The sequence below is a fragment of the Vipera berus genome, assembly GCF_964194415.1.
Source record: "Vipera berus genome assembly, chromosome: 3".
NCBI classification, from domain to species: Eukaryota; Metazoa; Chordata; class Lepidosauria; order Squamata; family Viperidae; genus Vipera; species Vipera berus.
In genome coordinates this window covers 189,763,947-189,784,761 of record NC_138204.1, presented here as the reverse complement: position 1 = coordinate 189,784,761, position 20,815 = coordinate 189,763,947, and the positions used below count along the sequence as shown (strand labels likewise).

At 37.8% G+C, this 20,815-nt stretch overlaps 1 protein-coding gene across 2 annotated transcripts; it reads right to left on the bottom strand.

Annotated features, from left to right (window-relative positions):
• Positions 1 to 1,453: 1,453 nt before the first annotated feature.
• OTUD6B (OTU deubiquitinase 6B) lies at positions 1,454 to 11,992 on the bottom strand. 2 transcript variants are annotated; one of them, XM_081322423.1, is made up of 8 exons: positions 11,800 to 11,915; positions 9,209 to 9,320; positions 8,779 to 8,933; positions 7,406 to 7,498; positions 4,609 to 4,921; positions 4,207 to 4,268; positions 2,382 to 2,488; positions 1,454 to 1,779 (listed from the first exon to the last, which is right to left on the bottom strand). In XM_081322423.1, the coding sequence occupies exons 3-8, from the start codon at positions 8,917 to 8,919 to the stop codon at positions 1,695 to 1,697; spliced, it is 801 nt and encodes a 266-aa protein (XP_081178549.1). In that variant the 5' UTR covers positions 8,920 to 8,933; positions 9,209 to 9,320; positions 11,800 to 11,915; the 3' UTR covers positions 1,454 to 1,694. The 2 variants fall into 2 exon arrangements, with proteins under 2 accessions (XP_081178549.1, XP_081178548.1); XM_081322422.1 differs by lacking the exon at positions 9,209 to 9,320 and having other exon boundaries at positions 11,800 to 11,992.
• Between the last annotated feature and the right edge of the window lie 8,823 nt (positions 11,993 to 20,815).

Genomic DNA, 20,815 nt, shown 5'->3' with positions numbered 1-20,815 from the left:
GGACAATACAGTGTTCATATGGAAAGGATATATAACACTTAACAAATGAAATATCTAATTATACTGTATGTATACTCATAGCAAAAATATATATGCCTGTTTCTAAATATGGATCAGTTCTGAAGACCACTTGAACTTTCATTCAAAGTGGCAAGAAGCAGTTTACACTCGTCAAATTCAGTTCAAATGGAGGGAAATGTAAATAAGGTTCAAAATAACATTACCACCACAGTATTTATGTTTTCAGTTATACTGTTTCACTTTTCAGATGCCAGTAATGTTTATCACAATAATAGCATTTTTCCTTTTTTTCCAAGAAATTCAGACCAAAACCTTTCAAAAATTAAGGGGTATTTATATAAACTCTCAGTAGGTCACAAATAAAATTCTGTCTACTTCTCGGGTATTAGCACATACTAGGTACAATATGAGTGAACAAAAAAGTGTTCATCCTGAAAGTCAGACTATGAACAAATTTAATTATAAGAATATTTTAAATCAGGGGTATCAAACTGCTGGCCTGCGAGCCGGATGTGTCATGCCGAAACCGCACCCACTCCATTGTCGGCAATGAAAAAAAAGTCGCAATACGTGGCAACACGTCAAGTGACATAGCGAGTTTGACACCTTTGTTTTAAATGATAGATTAAAATAATTTAACTGAAGTTTTATATACTCTCAATATTACCATATATGTTGGCCTGCAGGATCATAGTATATTCATGAATTATATGGATATATTTACAAGGGAAATATATTCTTGAAATATATCATGGGTGGCGATATGTATTCTATAGCAATATTATAATCCACCTTTCCTGTTTTCAAAATAATGGGATAATTAAAATACCCACATGGAGGCACTACTTCATTTTAAGCAGGATAGTTTTCCGTACCAAAGGTTTTTAATAGCTATCTAAAACAGATATTAACACAATGAGTTTTCTACAGCTATTCTATAAACATGTTACATAAGGAAAGGATTATCTGCTTTGAAAAGGAAATATTCTAATTTATTGGAAAAGCATGTGCTTTGCCTGTGAAAGATTCCTGGCAATTCCAAGGTGACTTGGCAAAGTATCTCTTTACACTGATTACTATTACCGTAAACTGAGCTAGAGGAATCAATAAGGTAAGACTGCTTCCTATACTTTAATGATCAGAGATGAAAGTTTCTGCTTTTCAGAATCAGGTACTCTCCTGCCACAACCCAAAATAAAATCAATATGAGTATTTCAGTAACAGGGATTCAATACTCAGAACAAATCATCTTGAAAAATTTTATAACAGCTCAGCAATTTCAGACGGTCCATGTCAGTTGCTTTTATAATTATTTCATGATTGGTATGCATAACAACTGAACCACAAAGTAATATTGCATGTCTATGCACGTATGTATTCTGTACACTGGCTTTCTTGTTAAAATGAAAGAAGTAAAGCAAACGAAAGGCAATATAATCCACAAATTTATTATGAGAGACATTAGAAACACATCAGAATTTTTTTAAAAAAACATGATTTAAATTGAATAGTGCTGATAACAGATCTCATATATACAGACACACATACCATATATGTGTGTGTTTGTATAACCCTGTATGCCTTATTAAAGAATTGAGAATTCATTTTAAGACCTGTATAGAGACACTTAGTAAAATTGTAGCCATCATTCATGTCTTCTGATGACCTGTGTATTAGCTTTCATTTTCTGCAGTGTTCTCCAAAAGAGCTTTTACAGAATTATAATGTTCTCCCAATCCATACGCATGTTTCATATACCTAGAAGAAAAACATATGTGAAAAATACAAGGACTTCCACCAAATTAAAATAGCACATGCACACTTGATATAAGTTACCACACTGTTATTTATTTAAAAGATTGCATGGCTGCTCAGAGTTGTGTTCTAAGATAAATTAATGAATTTATTTTAAATAAAAAAAGTTCACTTTAAGAGTAAGTTAATAAATAGAATGAGAAAATTCAGGTTTTGTTACTGAAAGTTATTTATTAGTACACAACTGAAAGACATTACTTAAATCATTATTCTCTTTTCTTAAACTGAGTTCATTTTCTGTAAGAAAGTAGACATTTTATTCTTGGGTTATTTTCTTTTTAAGGTAGCAGGTAGCAACCTACTGATTTCTGTTACTTTATATTATTATCAAAAACATAATGTTATTGGTGATCACAGTGATCGCAAGCAACCTACAAGTTTGAAGGCCAATATTAAATCTCTGCATGTGTTTCTAAACTCTGAAAAAGGTGCCAAATTAGAGCCATGTGGTTTTATAATTTGCAGTTCATTTCTTAATTGTAATCCAAGTGTAAAGCAACCAAATAAAAATTGTTTTGAAGTTCAAGTTTAAATTATTTACTCACACAAGTATTAGTGGTTTCCTACTGTATTCTTCACCAACAATAATAGGAGGGGAATCCATCTGAATTACTTCAATTGGTGTTTGCAAGATATGTGATAAAGCTCTTAGCTGTAAAGCAAAACTACATCTTAATTTACATTTTAATCTTATCTTTTTATATTTGGTATTCTTTACAAAAAAAAATTCTACAAAAACATACACAACACATAATTCTACTAGCTCCAGATATTTAAACATTCCTAATTAAAAGAAAAGACTTATCTTTAAATTAAGCTATTTCTGGTCTATGGAATACTGTGGTATTTATGCATCTGTTAGGCAACCCCACTGAATTTCCCAGCTTCCTTGTCCAACTGCAATTTCCTATTTCTTTATCACATTGTTTGAGGAGATCTCCCTAACTCCTCAGTATCAACTTCTGGGTGGTGAAAGGGGCCACAAAGATCTGCAATTGAAGTTGCATATTTTTAATAGATAGTTGTATGCTGGCTCGGGAATTCTGGAAATTGATGTCCGCACATCTTAAAATTGCTAAGTTTGAAGGATCTTTGCTTTCCAAAGACTGGACACACCTCAGAGCAGCAGATCTGTACACAGTACTTTATTGTGAAACATACCTTCCCCCAAAACAGGCTATTGTTCTGAGTCAACTCCACCCTCCTAGGCCTTGTAAATTGATGTTGCCACATAATACATATTTACTACTCAGTCCTTTGATAGTCAGTCTAAACTAAGTATGCAAAATGGTGTACATGTTTTGCCTCCTTCCAAATGCTCTTGCACTGATTGGGATGAAGCGCTGCCTCAGTGTGGATGTTCCTTTTCTGGTTGCTGGTGAGTTCCCGGCCAAGCGCCAAGCTCTGTTCATAAGCAGTATTGCTTTTGAACACTCTAGTTGAACTCCTAAGCCGAGCTCCAGGCAGGAATCCCATCAGATATGCTGCTTAGCCTAGCTTGTGGTCCAGACAGTTGGCTGTTAGCCTTCTTGCCTGCCTGTAATAGTTGTCAGTCTCAAATTATGGAGTCTCCTCCATCTGCTTGCTTTTTCTTATCTCCCTTTTCCCTACACCCCCCCACACCACCACCCCTACATACTTTCCTACACACAGACATACATACATACAAAAACAACAACTGGCTGCTTTTGTAATCTAATGGCCTGGATAGCATGAGGTTGCCTCTGAATGTCGGCATGTTCCTGAAAATGCCAGAATGTAGCTTAATTAGATAGAGAGTTAGAACACTGGCATGAACACACTTGTATGTAAACTGAGAGTGAATGAAAGAGTAAGCCCATCTCTTAAATTTTGGGGGCTGGGAACTTTTTACAGCCCTTTGGGGAAAAAAACATGTACTTCTTGGTTATTGACACTATCCAACAATGGCAATAGGAAGTGCTGGGATTGGGATCCTAAGCAGTGCAGTCACTCTGTAACTGAATTGTTTAGTGATGTAAATTCTGATCCAAATTACATCTTTAACTGAAGACTACCTGTATTATTTCTATAGGCCAAGTAAGAACCTCAGCAAACAAGAGAAAATTAAGTATCTAAACATGACATATGTTTCCAAAAAGTCTCTGCGAAACAATATGAAAAATGCTCTTTATTTTCACCACAATCCTCTGCCTAACAATTTTCCCTATTTCTTTTAAAGACCTTGGAAAATTCTAAAAACTATCATTTTAGCAGCCTGCTTATCTAATAGGTCTTAATCTCCAAATTTCCTGGAGAAGAAATATAAATTCAACTCATTAGTGCTTTCTATTATATCTCTCCTATAACATCATAAACATTTTATAAGGAAGTACAGCATGTCATACTTACTTCTAACTGACCACCCCACGAAGCAGTGTTTGCTATATCAGAACAGTATTTTTCAAATTCCTCTGCAGGAAAAAAGCATCACACTTTTAAAAACATAAAAATTGGAAAAAGAAGAAATAATTAAAGATAAAAAAGAATGGCAAAAGGAAGCTTGTGGAATATAAACAATACACACACACACACACACATAAACGTATTAAGACAGAATATTAGGCTGCATATTTGTAATAGGTAGCTGTACGCTGGCTCGGAAATTCTGGAAGCTGATGTCCACACATCTTAAAATTGCCAAGTTTGAAAAACACTGCTGTGCAGTTTATATAACACAGCTCAGTGTCTGAAGCATACTTAATGTTCTCTATAATTACTTTTAAAAAAAATAAATAGGAGACTTTTACTTACCTTGGCTGTACAAATCTCCTGTATTTGGGTTTGTCAGAAATGGTAGAAAGTCATCCATGTGACTTCTCATATACTCTGCTGTCTGACTTCTAAGAGTTGAAACTGTCCACGCGTTTTGTACCTCTTTGAGCTGATCTTCAATAGCTCTATACAGGCAATGACCATCAGATGGGATTTGCTTAATTTCCAATTGCCTTAAGGCTAAAATGTTTGCAAGTTTCTGACTTTCAAGGTGCCTAGCACCTGTTAAATTTTCTATCTCGGCTTCTGCTATTCTTTCTTCTCTTTCCTTTTCCAGAGCTGCTTTTTTATCCTGTGATTAAACACAACAAAACACTGCAATTTTACATTAGCCCATATCATATTTTAATACAGCCTACAGTGTTTAACCTTCTCAGGTATTTATGATATTATACTAGATCCAGGGGTAGGCAACCTTGGCTTTTTTATGACTCATGGACTTCAACCAGCCAGCTGTGCTAGCTCAGGAATTCTGGGAGTTGAAGTCCATGAGTCATAAAAGAGCCGAGGTTGCCTACCCCTGTACTAGACAATTCATACCCTGTTGAATTCATACCCTGTTGGGTCATCATTTCAGAGATATTTCCTTACCTAAACAGAGAAACAAAATAACTAAGTGAAGGCCAAAAAGCAGGAGCAACTTCTGACTGCTGGCTTCCCCATTGAGTTTTCTTATGGGAATGTGGCAGGGAGCAAGGAAAACCCTTCCTTCCTTCCTTCCTTCCTTCCTTCCTTCCTTCCTTCCTTCCTTCCTTCCTTCCTTCCTTCCTTCCTTCCTTCCTTCCCTTCCCTTCCCTTCCCTTCCCTTCCCTTCCTTCCTTTGCAGAAAGGAAAGTGACTGCTGCTGGGTGGGGAGAGTGATGGACTGTGAGATTGGAACCTGACACGGAATGTTGAGAATGAAGATTACATGACTGTAGTAGTAGCCCAGCAATGCAACAGCAGCCAGCAACACTAAAATAGCCATAGGTTTTCCAAATTTCATTCCCTCAGGAGTCTTGGTTTCCAGATTTTGAACACATTCTGAACGTTAGTCCATCTAAGGTACCTTGGTTCAAAAATGTTGCCCTATGATGCAATGTTCTGCCCCAGATAAAGGTCATAACAAGAAGAATTTTAGTAGTATATGGATTCAGTTTGGCTAACAGAGTTGTATAAAATGAGCAAAATACTAAGTTACAACATTGTATGTTCAATATTGTACAGACCTTTTATTTAGTTTCACAAAATCTGCTTTTCAAAAGAAGGTTCCAAATGAAAAGACAGATTCATATGCTTTCAAAGTCCAGCTTGCTGAACTGAAGAACAAAATAGCTTGCCTGAAGATTTATCCTTTGTGATTTTCTTTCCTTTCCTATTCCATCTCTGAATAATATTTCACAGCATTTAAAATACAATATCCAGAGGGATTTTAATGATATAATTTGTTATGTTAAACATGTTTCATAATAATATTCTCTTTTGTTATTAATCAGTGGCATTTATTTGCAAGCTAGTATATTTTCACCAGTAAAGTACAAGCAGAATGCTATAGAAGTTAAGCTATCAGATTTTGGCAGTCCAGTTGTAAGGAGTTCTCTTATTGTTGCTTCATGGGGAAAAAAAATCAGAAACATTTAATAGGATCCAGAATCACATTTAGTAGAAATATGCTTTTGGAATCGAAGGAATCTCTCCTTCATCCTACAGTCCCTAGACAGCTCTCTGGAGGCATGGGAAATCATCTGGAGCAAAACAAGGGATAACATAATGGGAAGAAGTAATAGGAAAAAGTAGATCCTTGCCCACATACTACTAACCCTTAAATATGGCAGTCGTAGATTGGAAAGTATCTATTTTACAAGTACTCCTCAACTTATGACAACAACTGGGACCAGAATTTCCACTGCTGAACAAAGTGGCTGTTTCGTGAGTTGTAGCATTTCATTTTATGAGTTTTGGGCACTGTAGTTAAATTAATCATGTGGTCATTAAACAAATCTGTCTTGCCCCATTGACTTTGCTTGGCTGGGAAGGTTGCAAGTGGCATTCACATGACCCCAGAACACTGCAACTGTCATAAATGTATGCTAGTTGCCCAGTACTCAGATTTTGTTCGTGTGACTATGGGGATGCCGCAATAGTCATTAAGCGGGAGGACTGGTCGTACATCAGTGCCACTGTATTTTGAACAATTGCTAAACAAATGGTTGTAAGTGAAGGACTATCTGAATTTCAGATGGACAAATCCAGGCAAACCCACACATAATTTTACCTAATTATTTCTGTGAATACTATTTTTCTCTTTAATTGTGAAACCATTGGTTTCTGGGGAAACGATTACATATTTGTCTCTACATAAATTCAGTATCTTGTAGAATAATATGCATGGAATTATATGGAAGGAGGCAGCCCTTATTCCCAAAAGAGAAATAATTTGGCTTGCAAACTGGAATTTTTTTTCCCAAAATCCTCATATAACATAGCACTTGAGGGATGTATGTGCATAGGTGTATGTTTGATCTTTTTGTGCCTAAAATATTCTAATTATGATTTCTATTGACCTGGAATCATGTTCTAGAATCTTCCAGCAGATACCACATTAATGATCACACCATGCACTTGATTGTAAAACCTACTCAGTCTAATGTAGACATGTCAAACTCACAACGTCACGTCACATCACACGGCATATCGGAACTTTTTCCTCATTGCCAGCAATGGGGTGGGCGCGGTTTCATCGTGATGCGTCTGGCCCGCTGGCTGGTCTAATGAATTAATTCTGAAATAATCTTACCCGCCTTTTCTGTGCTTTTGATATTCTAGTAGGCTGGCTCTCTTCTCTGCTCTCAAGCTCCAGTTTTGCAATATTTAGACTTGCCAAATATTCCTAAATAATAAATAAAAATTACTTAAAATATTTAAAAAAGAATTTCTTACAGCCATTCAATTTTAACAGAAGCTATGTGTAAAGTTTCATAACCTTCACTGCCTCGTAATATTTTATAGTTTCTACGGCAGCCATCATTCTCTGTAATCATTCATTTACATGATTTGATGCTAATTCCACTTATCAGTTAGCTTGAGAGACCTTTTCTCTACTGGTAAGTAGCCAACCAGAGAATCCTATCTATCAGAAATTCTATGCACCTGATTAACATGTAGCATCAGGTTCCTACTATAATCAGAAGAAAAACTATAGTCACAAGGCTAATAAATATAGGTTACAACAGTAACTGGGATTGCAATTTTGGCTGTTAAACAATGCAATCGTAAAATATGTTACATGATTGCTTCACTTAGCAACAGAAATCTCAGCAGTCCCTGTTACCATCATTAACTGAATCCCTCTGACTGTTAGTAAAGGATCCACCCGGATCCAAACCATTCCTACCTTGAGCCCTACCAGCCCTGAGGCTCAATAAGGTAAGGGACTGCCTCCTCTTCAACTCTCCCACTGCCTATCTCCCACCCAGCTGTGTCGGTGCTAAAGCTGAAATAGAGGCCCATGTCCTTCAACAGTCTAAACCAGATGTCACTGCTCTCGTACTTCAGTCTCCGCACCACCAGCACTGCCACCATTGTTGAGTGCCACCTCAAACCCCATGCCATAGCAAGCCATCCCAGTGCCACAGCACAAAGGCCCCATCGCTCTGGACTCAACAAGCTCTTCCATCTAAGCTGTCCTTCACAGTTTCCTTCCTCCCAATACTGACAAATACACCCAGCCTGGCCTTATGTGAGGCAGTGGCTGGTTGTGCCAGATCTTCTTCCTGAGACTACGTGCACCCTTCTCCATATCTTCTGCTGCCTTCTTGCAATGGCCAATTCTCTCATTCCCTTTCAGTTAGAGACACAGAATGTTTTACTAACAATAACTGTTTCCATCTGACCTTGAGGTTCCATCTAGGACTTCTAGAGCTGTATGATCATTCTTCCACAAACTCATATAAATTTTATACAAGATCATTGCAAGGTCTCCAACTGTATTTCTCAACGATTACTCATTGGTTTTATTTATAAGAAAAAGTGCTTGCAAATATGTTCAAAAGACAACAATCTTCAGAATGAAAAAAAGTCTTTAGCAATATTTACTTTAAGAACACAAGACATTTTTAGTAACTAAAAATACAACAAACTCATAGTTTCTCAAAAATAAATGCTACATACTTTATTCTGTTCAGGTAATGTTTCCTTTAACTTCTTTAGTTCCTCTTTGTGCTTTTCTTCCAACTCAGACTCTAGCTTGGCAACATCATCTAGCAGCTGTTTTCTTCTCTTTTTATCATTCTTTGGAACAGTATTTTTCATTCCTTGGATTTTGGCTACAGAAGCAAAAACAGGTGAGACAAATGAAAAAATCTTAAAATATTTGTTATTATTCATGATCTGAGTTTAACAAAAAAATTATTTTACACACGAAAACATCCTTCTCAAACAATGAAAAATTATCTATGTCTTACTACATTACTTCCTACTAACACAGTTCAAAACATAAAATGGAAATAATGAAATTGACATGCATGATTAAAAGTAGATTGTATTATGAGTTTTACAATTATGTAGTCAGAACACAATTCAGCTCATTAGTTTGAGGTACCTGAGTTTTGATGGGAAATAGGGTTTTTTTTGGTGAATATGTGACATGTGAGACTGTAAGTCCATGTAGTTGTGCATCATACAAGACCTGATCTGGATTCTTTCCACCTATCCTGTGAAGACAAAACTGTAATTTTGGCTACAACAGTTGCTTTTGCTACTAACCTTGCTACTAAAGTAGAAAGAAAGAAAAGAGATACCAGCAATACTGGAAGTCATGAAGGATCAGGCTGCTGTCTGTCAGTTTTCATTGATAATGAAATCTATCTATGTGGTTGCTGCAACTTAATGTGACTTAATGGTGCATAATCAGCAGAAAATTGTAGAATTGAAGGGAACGCTATTAGAAGTAACATCTTGTTCTAAATAAAATATTACATTTTTTTCAATAATTCCTACTATTCCTAGTTTTTGTAATTCCCCCTACTGATTTTAAAAATTGAGATGGAAAGATATATGTGTGAACAGAAATGATTATTTATTTACTGAGCAATGCAGGCCTCCCAATTCAGATTCTAAGTGGCATACATCCACAGAATAAAATACAAATTATGTACCATTGAATATTGCAGAATACTAGGCTCATGGTTGCTGCAAAAAGTGGTATACATATAAACATAAGGATTTCCAAAACCATGTTGTACAAAAGAGTTTTTTTTAAAAAAATATTATATAGAAGATCTGATTAATCACAACTAAAATAAAGGTGTCACTTTTGCTCCAAGTACTGCAATGTGCAAGGCCTGCAGCTTACGACAGCGTCTCATGTTATGTGAACAACACAAAAGTTCATGCAGCAGCAACACTGTCATCATTCTCTCCCCTGCCATGCATGAAAGCAAGCTGTATGGGATAATGCAGGATAATTGAGGATGTAATAACATGAGTTTCTATGATCCCAGTCCTGTCTTATTGGTGCAGTAGCTCAAGAAAACGCCTGTAATTGCAGTTCTGACAGCATCAAGTTAATTTAGGATGCTATTTTAAAAAACACACAAAATACATTTAAAGCAATTAGTAATATTTTATCATCTAAATCATTCCTACATTTCACACTGCAATTTTGATTTGGAGTCCTACAGCCAAATGTGGCTGCTTTCATTTGTATCCAGAAAATCTGAAAGGCTCTATTGGGTTTTGAATATTGCCCTTCCTTATGTCAGATTTATCAAGACATCTGTTCTTTTTACATTTATCTACTAGAGGTATTACATGTTAGGATGATGCTACTATTATAAGCAACACATTTCTGTTGTTTTTCACATGGCTTCACTGGAGACTTTCTATACCATTTCCTTTTCAGCCTGGGCTTTGTGTGCATATGTGCACATACATGTACAACACATACGTTGTACACTCATTGTATGTTCACAAATGCTCTGGGGAAACATTTTCCCAGGAACCTTTTTGCAAAGCAACACAACACTTTTGCTTATAAAAGTGAAGCAGCCATGTCACTTGGCTTTGCCCACACACTGATGGTTCAGTTCACAGTTGTAATAGTTGGAAGCTGCTGATGTGCTATACAAGATGACTACATGCAGAAGCATCCAGAAGTTTCTTCTAGCTTTTGCAAGTACTATGTCAAAGGCTATGAGATGATGTAAAGCTCCTCACTGAGGCATCTCAAATCCCAATGCAGAGACTACATATACAGTATACACCTGCACATTCTCACTCATAACAACACCCCACACATCTCATGAAGAGGCTAAAATCCACAAAAGCTCCTTAGCCTTGGTACACAGAACTCTGTGCCTCTGCTTACATGACAAACTTACCACAAATAAGCCAATTACAACTGAACTGTCCATACTATGCATCCACCCATCCAGTTATTTTATAGCTTAGTGCAGTACATTAGGATTATAATCAGAGCGGTATTATGATTAATGTGGTCCAGCAGGTCTGGAGAGACCTCAGGCCGTCTGCCCCTTCAACCCTGGAAGCTCACAGGATGTCGGGGCTGTTTGTTCTCTCAGACCAACTTACCTACCTGTTCCTGCATTGAAGAGGGAATGCTATATGTACCAACTTGAGCTCCTGGACCAAACAAGATAAGATCTCCTTCAAGTTGAGCTCAGTTTTTGACATGCCCATGTAATCATCTTGGCAACATTGTGTGCTTTGTCCCTGCCTTCTTTCTGGACGTGTTTTCTCATCTAACCCTGATGTTTTCTTATGGACTCTCATCCCAAATACTAACCTGATTCAACCCTATTAGTTTTTGGAAACCAGCCACGGACATCTAGAAGTTGCTACCCTGCCGTGCCCTGACAAAAAGCAGGTTATCAGTGTCATAAAACTGGGCGGAGCAAATCCTGGGTCAGCGTGTCTTGCCAACCTAGCGCAGTAGCCCGCTTCGGGATACAGGTTTTCCCTGCAAGCTTTAAGACAGGGGTCTTCAAACTTGGCCCTTTTATGACTTGTGGACTTCAACTCCCAGAATTCCTCAGCCAGCTTTGCTGGCTGAGGAATTCTGGGAGTTGAAGTCCACAAGTCATAAAAGGGCCAAGTTTGAAGACCCCTGCTTTAAGACTATTTCAGCGACCCTCCTCCCGCTGCCCAGATTTCTGCCGCCGCCACCCTCACCCTGCAGCTGCCGCTTCTCCTTCCGCTGCCGCCTGGCCAGCTGCTCCAGTGCGCCGCCCTCCTCCTCCTCCTCCTCCTCCTCCTCCTCCTCCTCTTCAGCCACCGCGGCTGACCCGCCTCGCCCGCGCCCGTCCATGGCGGATTCAGCACCACCGCTCGCCTGGCTCTGCTACCCACGTGCGGGCGAAGGGGCGGGGCCGGGCGAAGACACGCCCCTACGCACCGTCCTAGCCCAGCCGCAGTGCAAAGGGAGTAAATCATAGAGATAAGAAAATGGGAGGAGTAAGGCTGGGGATTTTTAGAGCTAGCAGTTACAGCATGGGTCTTCAAACTCGGCCCTTTTATGACTCATGGACTTCAACTCCCAGAATTCCTCAGCCAGGCATGCTGGCTGAGGAATTCTGGGAGTTGAAGTCCATGAGTCATAAAAGGGCCGAGTTTGAAGACCCCTGACAGGATAAACTTCAGCTCAAGTTTGAGATGAAGTAATAAACTACAACTAAAATTATCTACAAAGAAACCCCAAATTCCACAAAACTGGGGGTCGGGTGGCTAATGGAGCCTTTCCTCTTAAGGTGGCGTATTTTTTCTGCGAAAGATTAATCTGGTTACCCTGCTGAGGAGCTATGGCTAAATAGTGATGGTGGCCAACATTTGTCCTCCCTCAAACTTTGTTGTTACTTGAAGTGAAAAATTAGAGTTTGTTTTTTTAGTCTTTGAAGGTCTAAATCAATATTTTTCAAAAATTGGCAACTTAAAACGTGTGGACTTCAACTCCCCAAATTCCTCAGCCAGCATGCTGATAGTTGAAGTCCACCCGTCTTAAATTGACAAGTTAAAAAAATACTAGTCTAATCTTATAGGAGTTTATATATCTATATGAAGAAAAAGGAAAGAAGAGGGTATGCGGCTAAAAAAAAAACAACCTCGGATTAAGGCGGAGCGCCACCGTATGGCTATTTAAGATATTGCATCTTCAAGTAGTTTTCCGCAGCTTCTGCTCTCCAGCTTCAAATTGATTCTTGTAGTAGATGTAAACGTGGCAGTAGATTTACCGTACTGAATTGGGGTTTAAAAATACTTCTCCGAACCAAACTAGAAGGCAAGACAGGTGAAGAAAACTAAAACACGAGCATTTTATAAGGATAAATAGGACGTGAATGATTAGCATTACAGTCATAGATGGTCATAGATGACTCTCCTTAGTCAACAGGACTATAATTCTTCCTATAATTTTGTACTAATACAAATTCATAACAAGAATACAAATCCACATTATAAAGAGAATTTAAGACAATGTTACTAGCCTATGGCGCTTCAGATGTGTTGGAAATTAAAGCCAGTATAGTTACCAAACTCTATTGTATAAATAGTAAGAAGAAACGTACTAAAATCATTAGAAATAAGAGTTTACCAAACTTTAATAAGAGGTGTTGAGTTGGGTGAATAGGTTGGCTTTCATAGGGGATCGCTCCAGAAATATTTTTAGATTATAGTAACAGTTTGCAGTGTTAGATCCAGTTCACATTTCCAATGAGAACACATTTAAGCCTCAGGACTGAATGTTCTCACATGAATCTAAAAATATATTAGGAAGAATAGCAGAAGGATTAAAAAGCCATGACAGAGATGCCATATGGAATAAATAATGGAAATGCTACCAAAAACTATAACAGGACCATGTCATAACACCCTGGCTATCCTATTCTGTGTTGTCAGCATGCAATGACATAGTCCTGACATGGGGCACTGAGGACTTGGGGTGAAAGTGCTTTAGGCTTTACTCCCTACCAGCAGTGAAGAAGAACTAAAGAGCCTCTTGTTGCGGGTGAAGAAGGAGAGTGCAAAACTTGGGTTGAAACTTAACATTAAGAAAACCAAGATCATGGCATCTGGCCCTCTCAATTCCTGGCAAATAGATGGGGAAGAAATGGAGGTAGTGACAGATTTTATTTTCCTGGGCTCCAAGATCACTGCAGATGGGGACTGTAGCCAAGAAATTAAAAGACGCTTGCTCCTGGGGAGGAAAGCCATGGCAAATCTAGACAGCACACTAAAAAGCAGAGACATCACCCTGTCAACAAAAGTGCGTATAGTCAAGGCTATGGTCTTCCCAGTTGCAATGTATGGCAGTGAAAGTTGGACCATAAGAAAGGCTGAGCGCCAAAGAATTGAGGCCTTTGAACTATGGTGCTGGAGAAGACTCCTGCGAGTCCCTTGGACTGCAAGGCGATCAAACAGGTCAGTCCTAGAGGAGATCAATCCTGACTGCTCTTTAGAAGGCCAGATCCTGAAGCTAAAACTCAAATACTTTGGCCACCTAATGAGAAGGAAGGACTCACTGGAGAAGAGCCTAATGCTGGGAAAGATCGAGGGCAATAGAAGAAAGGGACGACAGAGAATGAGGTGGCTGGATGGAGTCACTGAAGCAGTAGGCGTGAGCTTAAATGGACTCCAGAAGATGGTAGAGGACAGGAAGGCCTGGAGGAATGTTGTCCATAGGGTTGCGATGGGTCGGACACGACTTCGCAGCTAACAACAACAACCCTACCAGCAAACACACAAACTTTCATCCTGATTTATACAATTGCATCTTTACAATAAGTACCAAAACACTGGCTTATCAGGTGATTGTTATAATGATCAGGTGACTTTTGTTGCCATTGCTGAGAACTGGGAGATGAAGCCTAGCCTACTGGAGAGGATGAGATTATGAAAAGTAGTCCAGTGTAATTGCTGTGCCAGACTTTGTTCCTTACTTCATGGTGCCATGGCAAGAACAACTCATATATCTTGTCCATGAACCCATAGGACATTGCCATAAGATATACATCTCCTATACATCCACTTATTCTTTAAACTTCTGACCTCTCTCTTTGTGATGATCTTAGTTCCAACCATGGCTTTTTCAGTTTTCCCCTTCTTTTTTTGACAATGGAACATAATAACATTTTTCACATATTTTAATTAGTCCATCTACTTAAATACATTTTATAATTTAGTGATTTAATTCTCACTATCTAACCTTCTAGTGCTTGTATTTTATTACTCGTTTTTATCAATTCGGATATATTGGTGTAATTATCTTGGTTAGTAGCTGTAATAAAGATTATCTACTTAGCAATAGCACTTAGATTTATATGAAGCTTCACAGTTCTTTACAGCCCTCTTTGAAGTAGTTTACACAGTCGGCATATTGCCCCCCAACAATCTGGGTCCCCATTTTTACCAACCTCAGAAGGATGGAAGCTGAATCAACCTTGAGCTGGTTAGGGTCGAACTGCTGGCAGTCAGCAGAATTTAGCCTGCAATACTGCATTGTAACCACTGCACCACCACGGCTCATGGTCATCTATCACAGAGTTCCCCAACCTTTCTGACTTTGCAGCCTGGGCCGGGGGAGGGGGGAAGAGAGGGAATCGTTTTGTGCAGATGTTTCCTGGTGAGGGGGAGAGGGGATGGTTTTGCTCACCACTCAGTAAATGGCACATGTGCACACACTCACCTACTGCTTACACAAGTGGGGATGTGCAGGCACATGCAAGCGCTTGCCCACCACATCCATGGCCCATTTCTGAATGGCTCAAGGCTGCAGACTGGGGGTTGGTGACCCCTGATCTATCATGTCTATCTAGTAGATAGATGATAGATATCATATATCTAGTAGATAGTCTATAATCTGTCTGTCTGTCTGTCTGTCTGTCTTCCTTTTCATTCATTCCTTCTTCTTTCATGTATTTGTTTTGTTCTTTGATTCCATTTCCTATAAATGTAAACAATTCCCCTTCCCTCAAAATTCACACATGCTATCTTATTATTTAACAGAAGGACAATAATAACATTTCTCCATTTGCCAAGCCCACCTAGATTAAACCAATTGCACTCCATAACTCAACAGTTGCATCATCTGCATGTGCAACCTTTCAATTTTTCAACATTCTCACAGAATTTTATGGTTTCCCTTTCCTCATGTATTCCTTTTCATTTGTCTGATATTACTGATTCTCTTTAGCAAGCAGTCTCTGCAGTATACAGTTAGCCATATGGAAAGCCTGTTATGCACATACTGTATTAAATGGCTAAAGATTACAATTATTAATCACTAATTATCCAGAATCTTGAATTTAATTAGCTATGTGTTTTGTTGTGACAAGTTCCTTGTAACTTTTCTATTTTTGACATTATACAGTACCTTGGAAGAAGATTGAGACAAGAAATATATTTAATATAGCTCTTCAGTACAGTAAAATTTTGATCTGATATTTTGAAAAACATGTTTGTTCACTGGGCTACATATTGGTAGTGTACATAGGATACTTAGTTAATAAAGAAGAAAGTATGACTTAACTGGGATAGTTGAACAGCGACTCAGAAAACAATACTGCATCAGGAGTGCCAGACATAGTATAGATCATATGAGTAAAAATTACAAGAATATGGGTCTTTCCAGGCAATAGAGCTTGCTAGTTCATTATATTTTCTTGGTACTCCATATATTTCTGTCTATTTCTGTTTCTCTGTAGGTTTTGTGCTTTTTAAAAATTCTGTAAGGATTGTTTTATCTGTTTTCTTCCATACATACAGGATAGTACATAAAATAAAAAGCCTGAGAGATGTAATTGTGGATGGCACAGCATGGCTTACTGAGGAAAGCTTTTTATAAATGTATCCCTGAATGTTTTACTGATTTATTTGCTGTACAATTAGCCATGATTAAAGATGTTCATCATAGGGGAACATCTAGTGGGGGATCTGATTGGCAATGAAGACTGTAAATCAGTTAAAATTCATCAGCAAGGATTCCTGAAAATGTTGCTGTCCAAAAGACATTGAACGTATATGCACGAAACAAATTGAATTTGTAGCTTCTTTATTTTTGGTTTAGCATAATATCTGATGCAAGCCATTATGGTGGTATGCAATAATGTTGGAAGCCATGATTTATGGCTTAACATGTTGTAGAAACATGGCAGTTGTGGTTAATTCAACAAACCATCATTTAGTAAATGTCAACCCAGTTACAACAAAATAATTTTGCTTGCATTGCAAACGTGGGAAAAACACTGGTTTGCATTTAATACAAACTTAACTGCTTTTGCACTTTCACACCAATATGTGCACAATAACCATTACACTAAAAATTGAATGCATTAAATTTTGCACTACAGTTTCACCAATATAGAATATGGGCAAAATATGGGCAAAATACAATATGGAAGAAATAGATATAACTGTCAATTGGTGAAAACAAACTATAGACATGCATTAGTTTGGTAAAACTGCTTGCAAAAGTATAAAATTAGACAAAGTGGATACAGAATTATATATATTAGGAGAAAGATGCATTAAAACCTATATTAGTGCAGAAATAAAGCAGAATCTAACAAACTTGCATTGAAACAATGAGAAATTAGAATCCACTGATATATCCATCCCTATATTACACAAGAAACTAGTACCTCTTTGATAGAGCAGATATTCAAGTTTTCTTCTCTGGTCAAATATCTATTTGGTCTATTTATTTTTTTGAAAAAATATAAGGGCCCACACAGTTCTGAAAGATCTAATTTCACTGTCTTCCTTTAGTATCAGACAGAGTTCTCCTTTTACATTAATATAAGTTGTTGTTTTGAAAACAAAATAATGTGGCACTGCCAAGATTGGGGAGACTGTGGTCAAGCATAGATGTTGTCTGGAAATCCATACCTGCTCCTCTTCTTCCTAGGCAGCATTTTGGCATTTTTCCTCTCCCCCACCCCCTTGCATTTTATTATTAGAAGATTGTTGTGAAGAGAGTAGGAGGGGGCAGGACTGGACATCTAACCCAATGTTTCTCAACCTTAGGAACTTTAAGATACTTCAGCTCCCAGAATTCCCTAGCCAGCAAGCTGGCTGGAGAATTCTGGGAATTGAAGACTATGTATTTCAAAGTTGTCAAGGTTGAATATTACTAATAGTACCTTATTTGAAAGCTTTTCCTGGCTGCGTGGACCTGGAATCTGCTCCTACTGGTGCAACCAGTGGATACCACCACCTACATGATCTTCAGTAAATCAACAAGGGTTTCTAATTACCATAATCTGATAATAGCAGCAACTGCAGCCTTTCCAACCACTCTGAGAAAGCATTCTTGGAAGGAAACTCAGGAGTGGCTGTGTACAGTAAATGACTTCTACCCTTGATTGGAACATATCAGCTACAAACTCCAGAATTCAGTATGTGCTAAAGGACCCAATATTTCTTGAAGCTTAGTATAACTGAGCTTGTCCAATGATTAGACCTTAGTGCTCTAATAAAAAGCAATACAGATTCTTCCATCTTACCATAACCTGATGGATCATAATTAAAAAAACCTCTAATCAACCCAGGGGTCTTCAAACTTGGCCCTTTTATGACAGGCACGCTGGCTGAAGAATGCTGGGAGTTGAAGTCCACAAGTCATAATAGGGGCAAGTTTGAAGATCCCTGAATCAATCTATCTGTTATGTTTAGTGACTGATATTAAGCTTTCCTTAATTTTGTTTAAAAATAGAAGTTCTATTTAATATATTTGCATGCTGAGAGTTACATATGCTTTAAATAGCCAGCAGCACTCAGTCAATTTTGCCTCAAAGCTGGGTTAATACTTAGATGGGAGTCTTCCAGGGAATACTAGAGCAGTAGACAAGGAAGTGAACATTTTCTGTGGTTGTCAGGAAAACTGCATGGATGTATCTATATGATCATTGAGATGATCCAAGGAATTGTTCCATTTAAATTACATTTTTTTATTCTACAAGAATGTGTAGAATACATTTACATTTAACCCTGATAAGCCGCTAAAACTCTGAAAGATTTAAGAATAATTATCCCACATAATATTATAACATAACAAAATGTGTCTATTTGAAAACTATATACAAAAATTGCAGTGATGCAAAACCAAAATGGAATGAAACTAAGACTATAAACATAAGAATCTGAACAAAAGTAGACATGACAGATTTACCCTTTCATGTTAATATAGTAATTTAGTACTTTAAGCTAAATATGTATCCCTGAACTGCTCTATTTGATGCTAGGCAAATCAATAATATTTTTCATTTCATTTTAACTTTTTCAACACTTAAGTGGATTGACCTACTTCTTTTTTAGCCCTTGTATAGAAATTGTGATTCATCCATGATTTTTTCCTCACTGCCTGCTTACTGACCATTTTCCAATCTTCTATTGGTTTTCCTTAGAAAAAGAGATAACAATAAACCATTAGTCTGCCAATCATTTTAAGCCTGCTCACAAAGAATTTCCATCAGAAATTCTGACCCTTTCCTAAAGGTAAGGTTGTTACTTACCCATTAATTGCAAAATGCAATCAGCAGTGTATTTCAACAGCCTCTCCCACCCAGGTTTCTTGCAGTTCCTTTGTTGTCTAGGTTATTCATCCACAGACTATTAGAGTGAAATGAATTATTCACACATATTCTTCTCCACTTCAACTTCACCCTGATTTTCTATATGTCTACATGTTCCATTCATTTCAGCAGTTCAAGGCCACCTCTTTCCATCTGTATCCTAGACAGATGAACTCTCTTGCCCCTTGCATTTTCAGCTCCTTACCACCATACAGCCTTGGGCTAGTTGCCTACAGAAGAGTTACAGGAATTCTAATAAAGAAATTTTGCATAAGAAAAAATGGTCCAATTATTTTTCAAGTTATAGGTGGCCCTGGACTTATAACCATTCATTTAACAACAGTTCAGTGACCTCAGAAAAAGTGAATTATGCCACGAGTCATCCTTGAAGTTATAGCCATCACCCTATATCCGTGGTCACATGATCACAACTTGGGCACTTGACAACCAACTCACATTTATAATGGTTGCATCATCTTAGGTTACATGATCACAATTTGCAACATTCCCAGCTGGCTTCCAACAAGCAAAATCTATTGGGGAAGCCAGATTCACTTAACTGTGTGAGTCACTTAACAACTGCAGTACTTTGCTCAACAACTTCAGTAAAAATGGTCATAAAATCAGGTCTGGCCATATGACTCTCTTAACAACCTCATTTAGCAACCAAAATTCTGGTTCCAATTGTTTTCGTAAGTTGAGGACTACTTGTATTCCAATTGATTTGAAGAACTAAACAATTCAGTGAGAGGATTTTAAAAGTCTTTCTTTCTTTCTTTCTCTTTCTTTCTTTCTTTCTCTTTCTTTCTTTCTTTCTTTCTTTCTTTCTTTCTTTCTTTCTTTCTTTCTTTCTTTTTCTTTCTTTCTTTCTTTCTTTCTTTCTTTCCAGCATAGCCAATAGTGATAATTATGGGCAGTTGTACTTCAGCCATATCCCAAAGAATCTAAACTTCTCATCCCTGATCTATACCATTTCAGACAAATGGCTGTCCAGTCTCTTCTTAAAAACTTCCTGTGTTGGAGCATTCACCACTTCTGGAGGCAGGTTGTTCTAACTGTCAGGAAGTTTCTCCTTAGTTCCAGGTTGCTTCTCTCCTTGACTAGTTTCCATCCGTTGCTTCTTGTCCTGCTTTCAGGTGCTTTGGAGAATAGCTTGGCTCCCTCTTCTTTGTGGCAGCCCCTGAGATATTGGAACATTGCTATCAAGTCACCCCTCAGCCTTCTCTTCGTTAAACTACACATACCCAATTCCAGCAACCATTCCTTATATGTTTTAGCCTCCAGTCCCCTAATAATTTTTGTTGCTCTTTTCTGTACTCTTTCTAGACCAAAACTGGATGCAGTATTCCAAGTGTGACCTTATCAAGGCATTGTAAAGTGGTATTAACATTTCACGTGATCTTTGCCTAAGGATTATGCAACCTATATCAAGGTGTGCATAATTATTAGGCAGCTTCTTTTCCTCAGGCAAAATGGGCCAAAAAAGAGATTTAACTGAAATGTCTGAAATGTTTATTTGTACATTTTGAGTTGCAAATAAATGAGATGGGCAAATTTTCATTTTTCATTTAGTCGCATAATAATTCTGCACACTAATAGTTGCCCAGTAATTGCGCACACCTAAA

Coding starts and splice junctions, on each gene's coding strand:
- OTUD6B (XM_081322422.1), bottom strand. CDS start 11,935: ATGGACGGGCGCGGGCGAGGCGGGTCAGCCGCGGTGGCTGAAGAGGAG. Junction 8,934..11,799: donor GGAGAAGCGGCAGCTGCAGG/GTGAGGGTGGCG, acceptor TTGCTTCTGTAG/CCAAAATCCAAGGAATGAAA. Junction 7,499..8,778: donor CATTACCTGAACAGAATAAA/GTATGTAGCATT, acceptor TTTATTATTTAG/GAATATTTGGCAAGTCTAAA.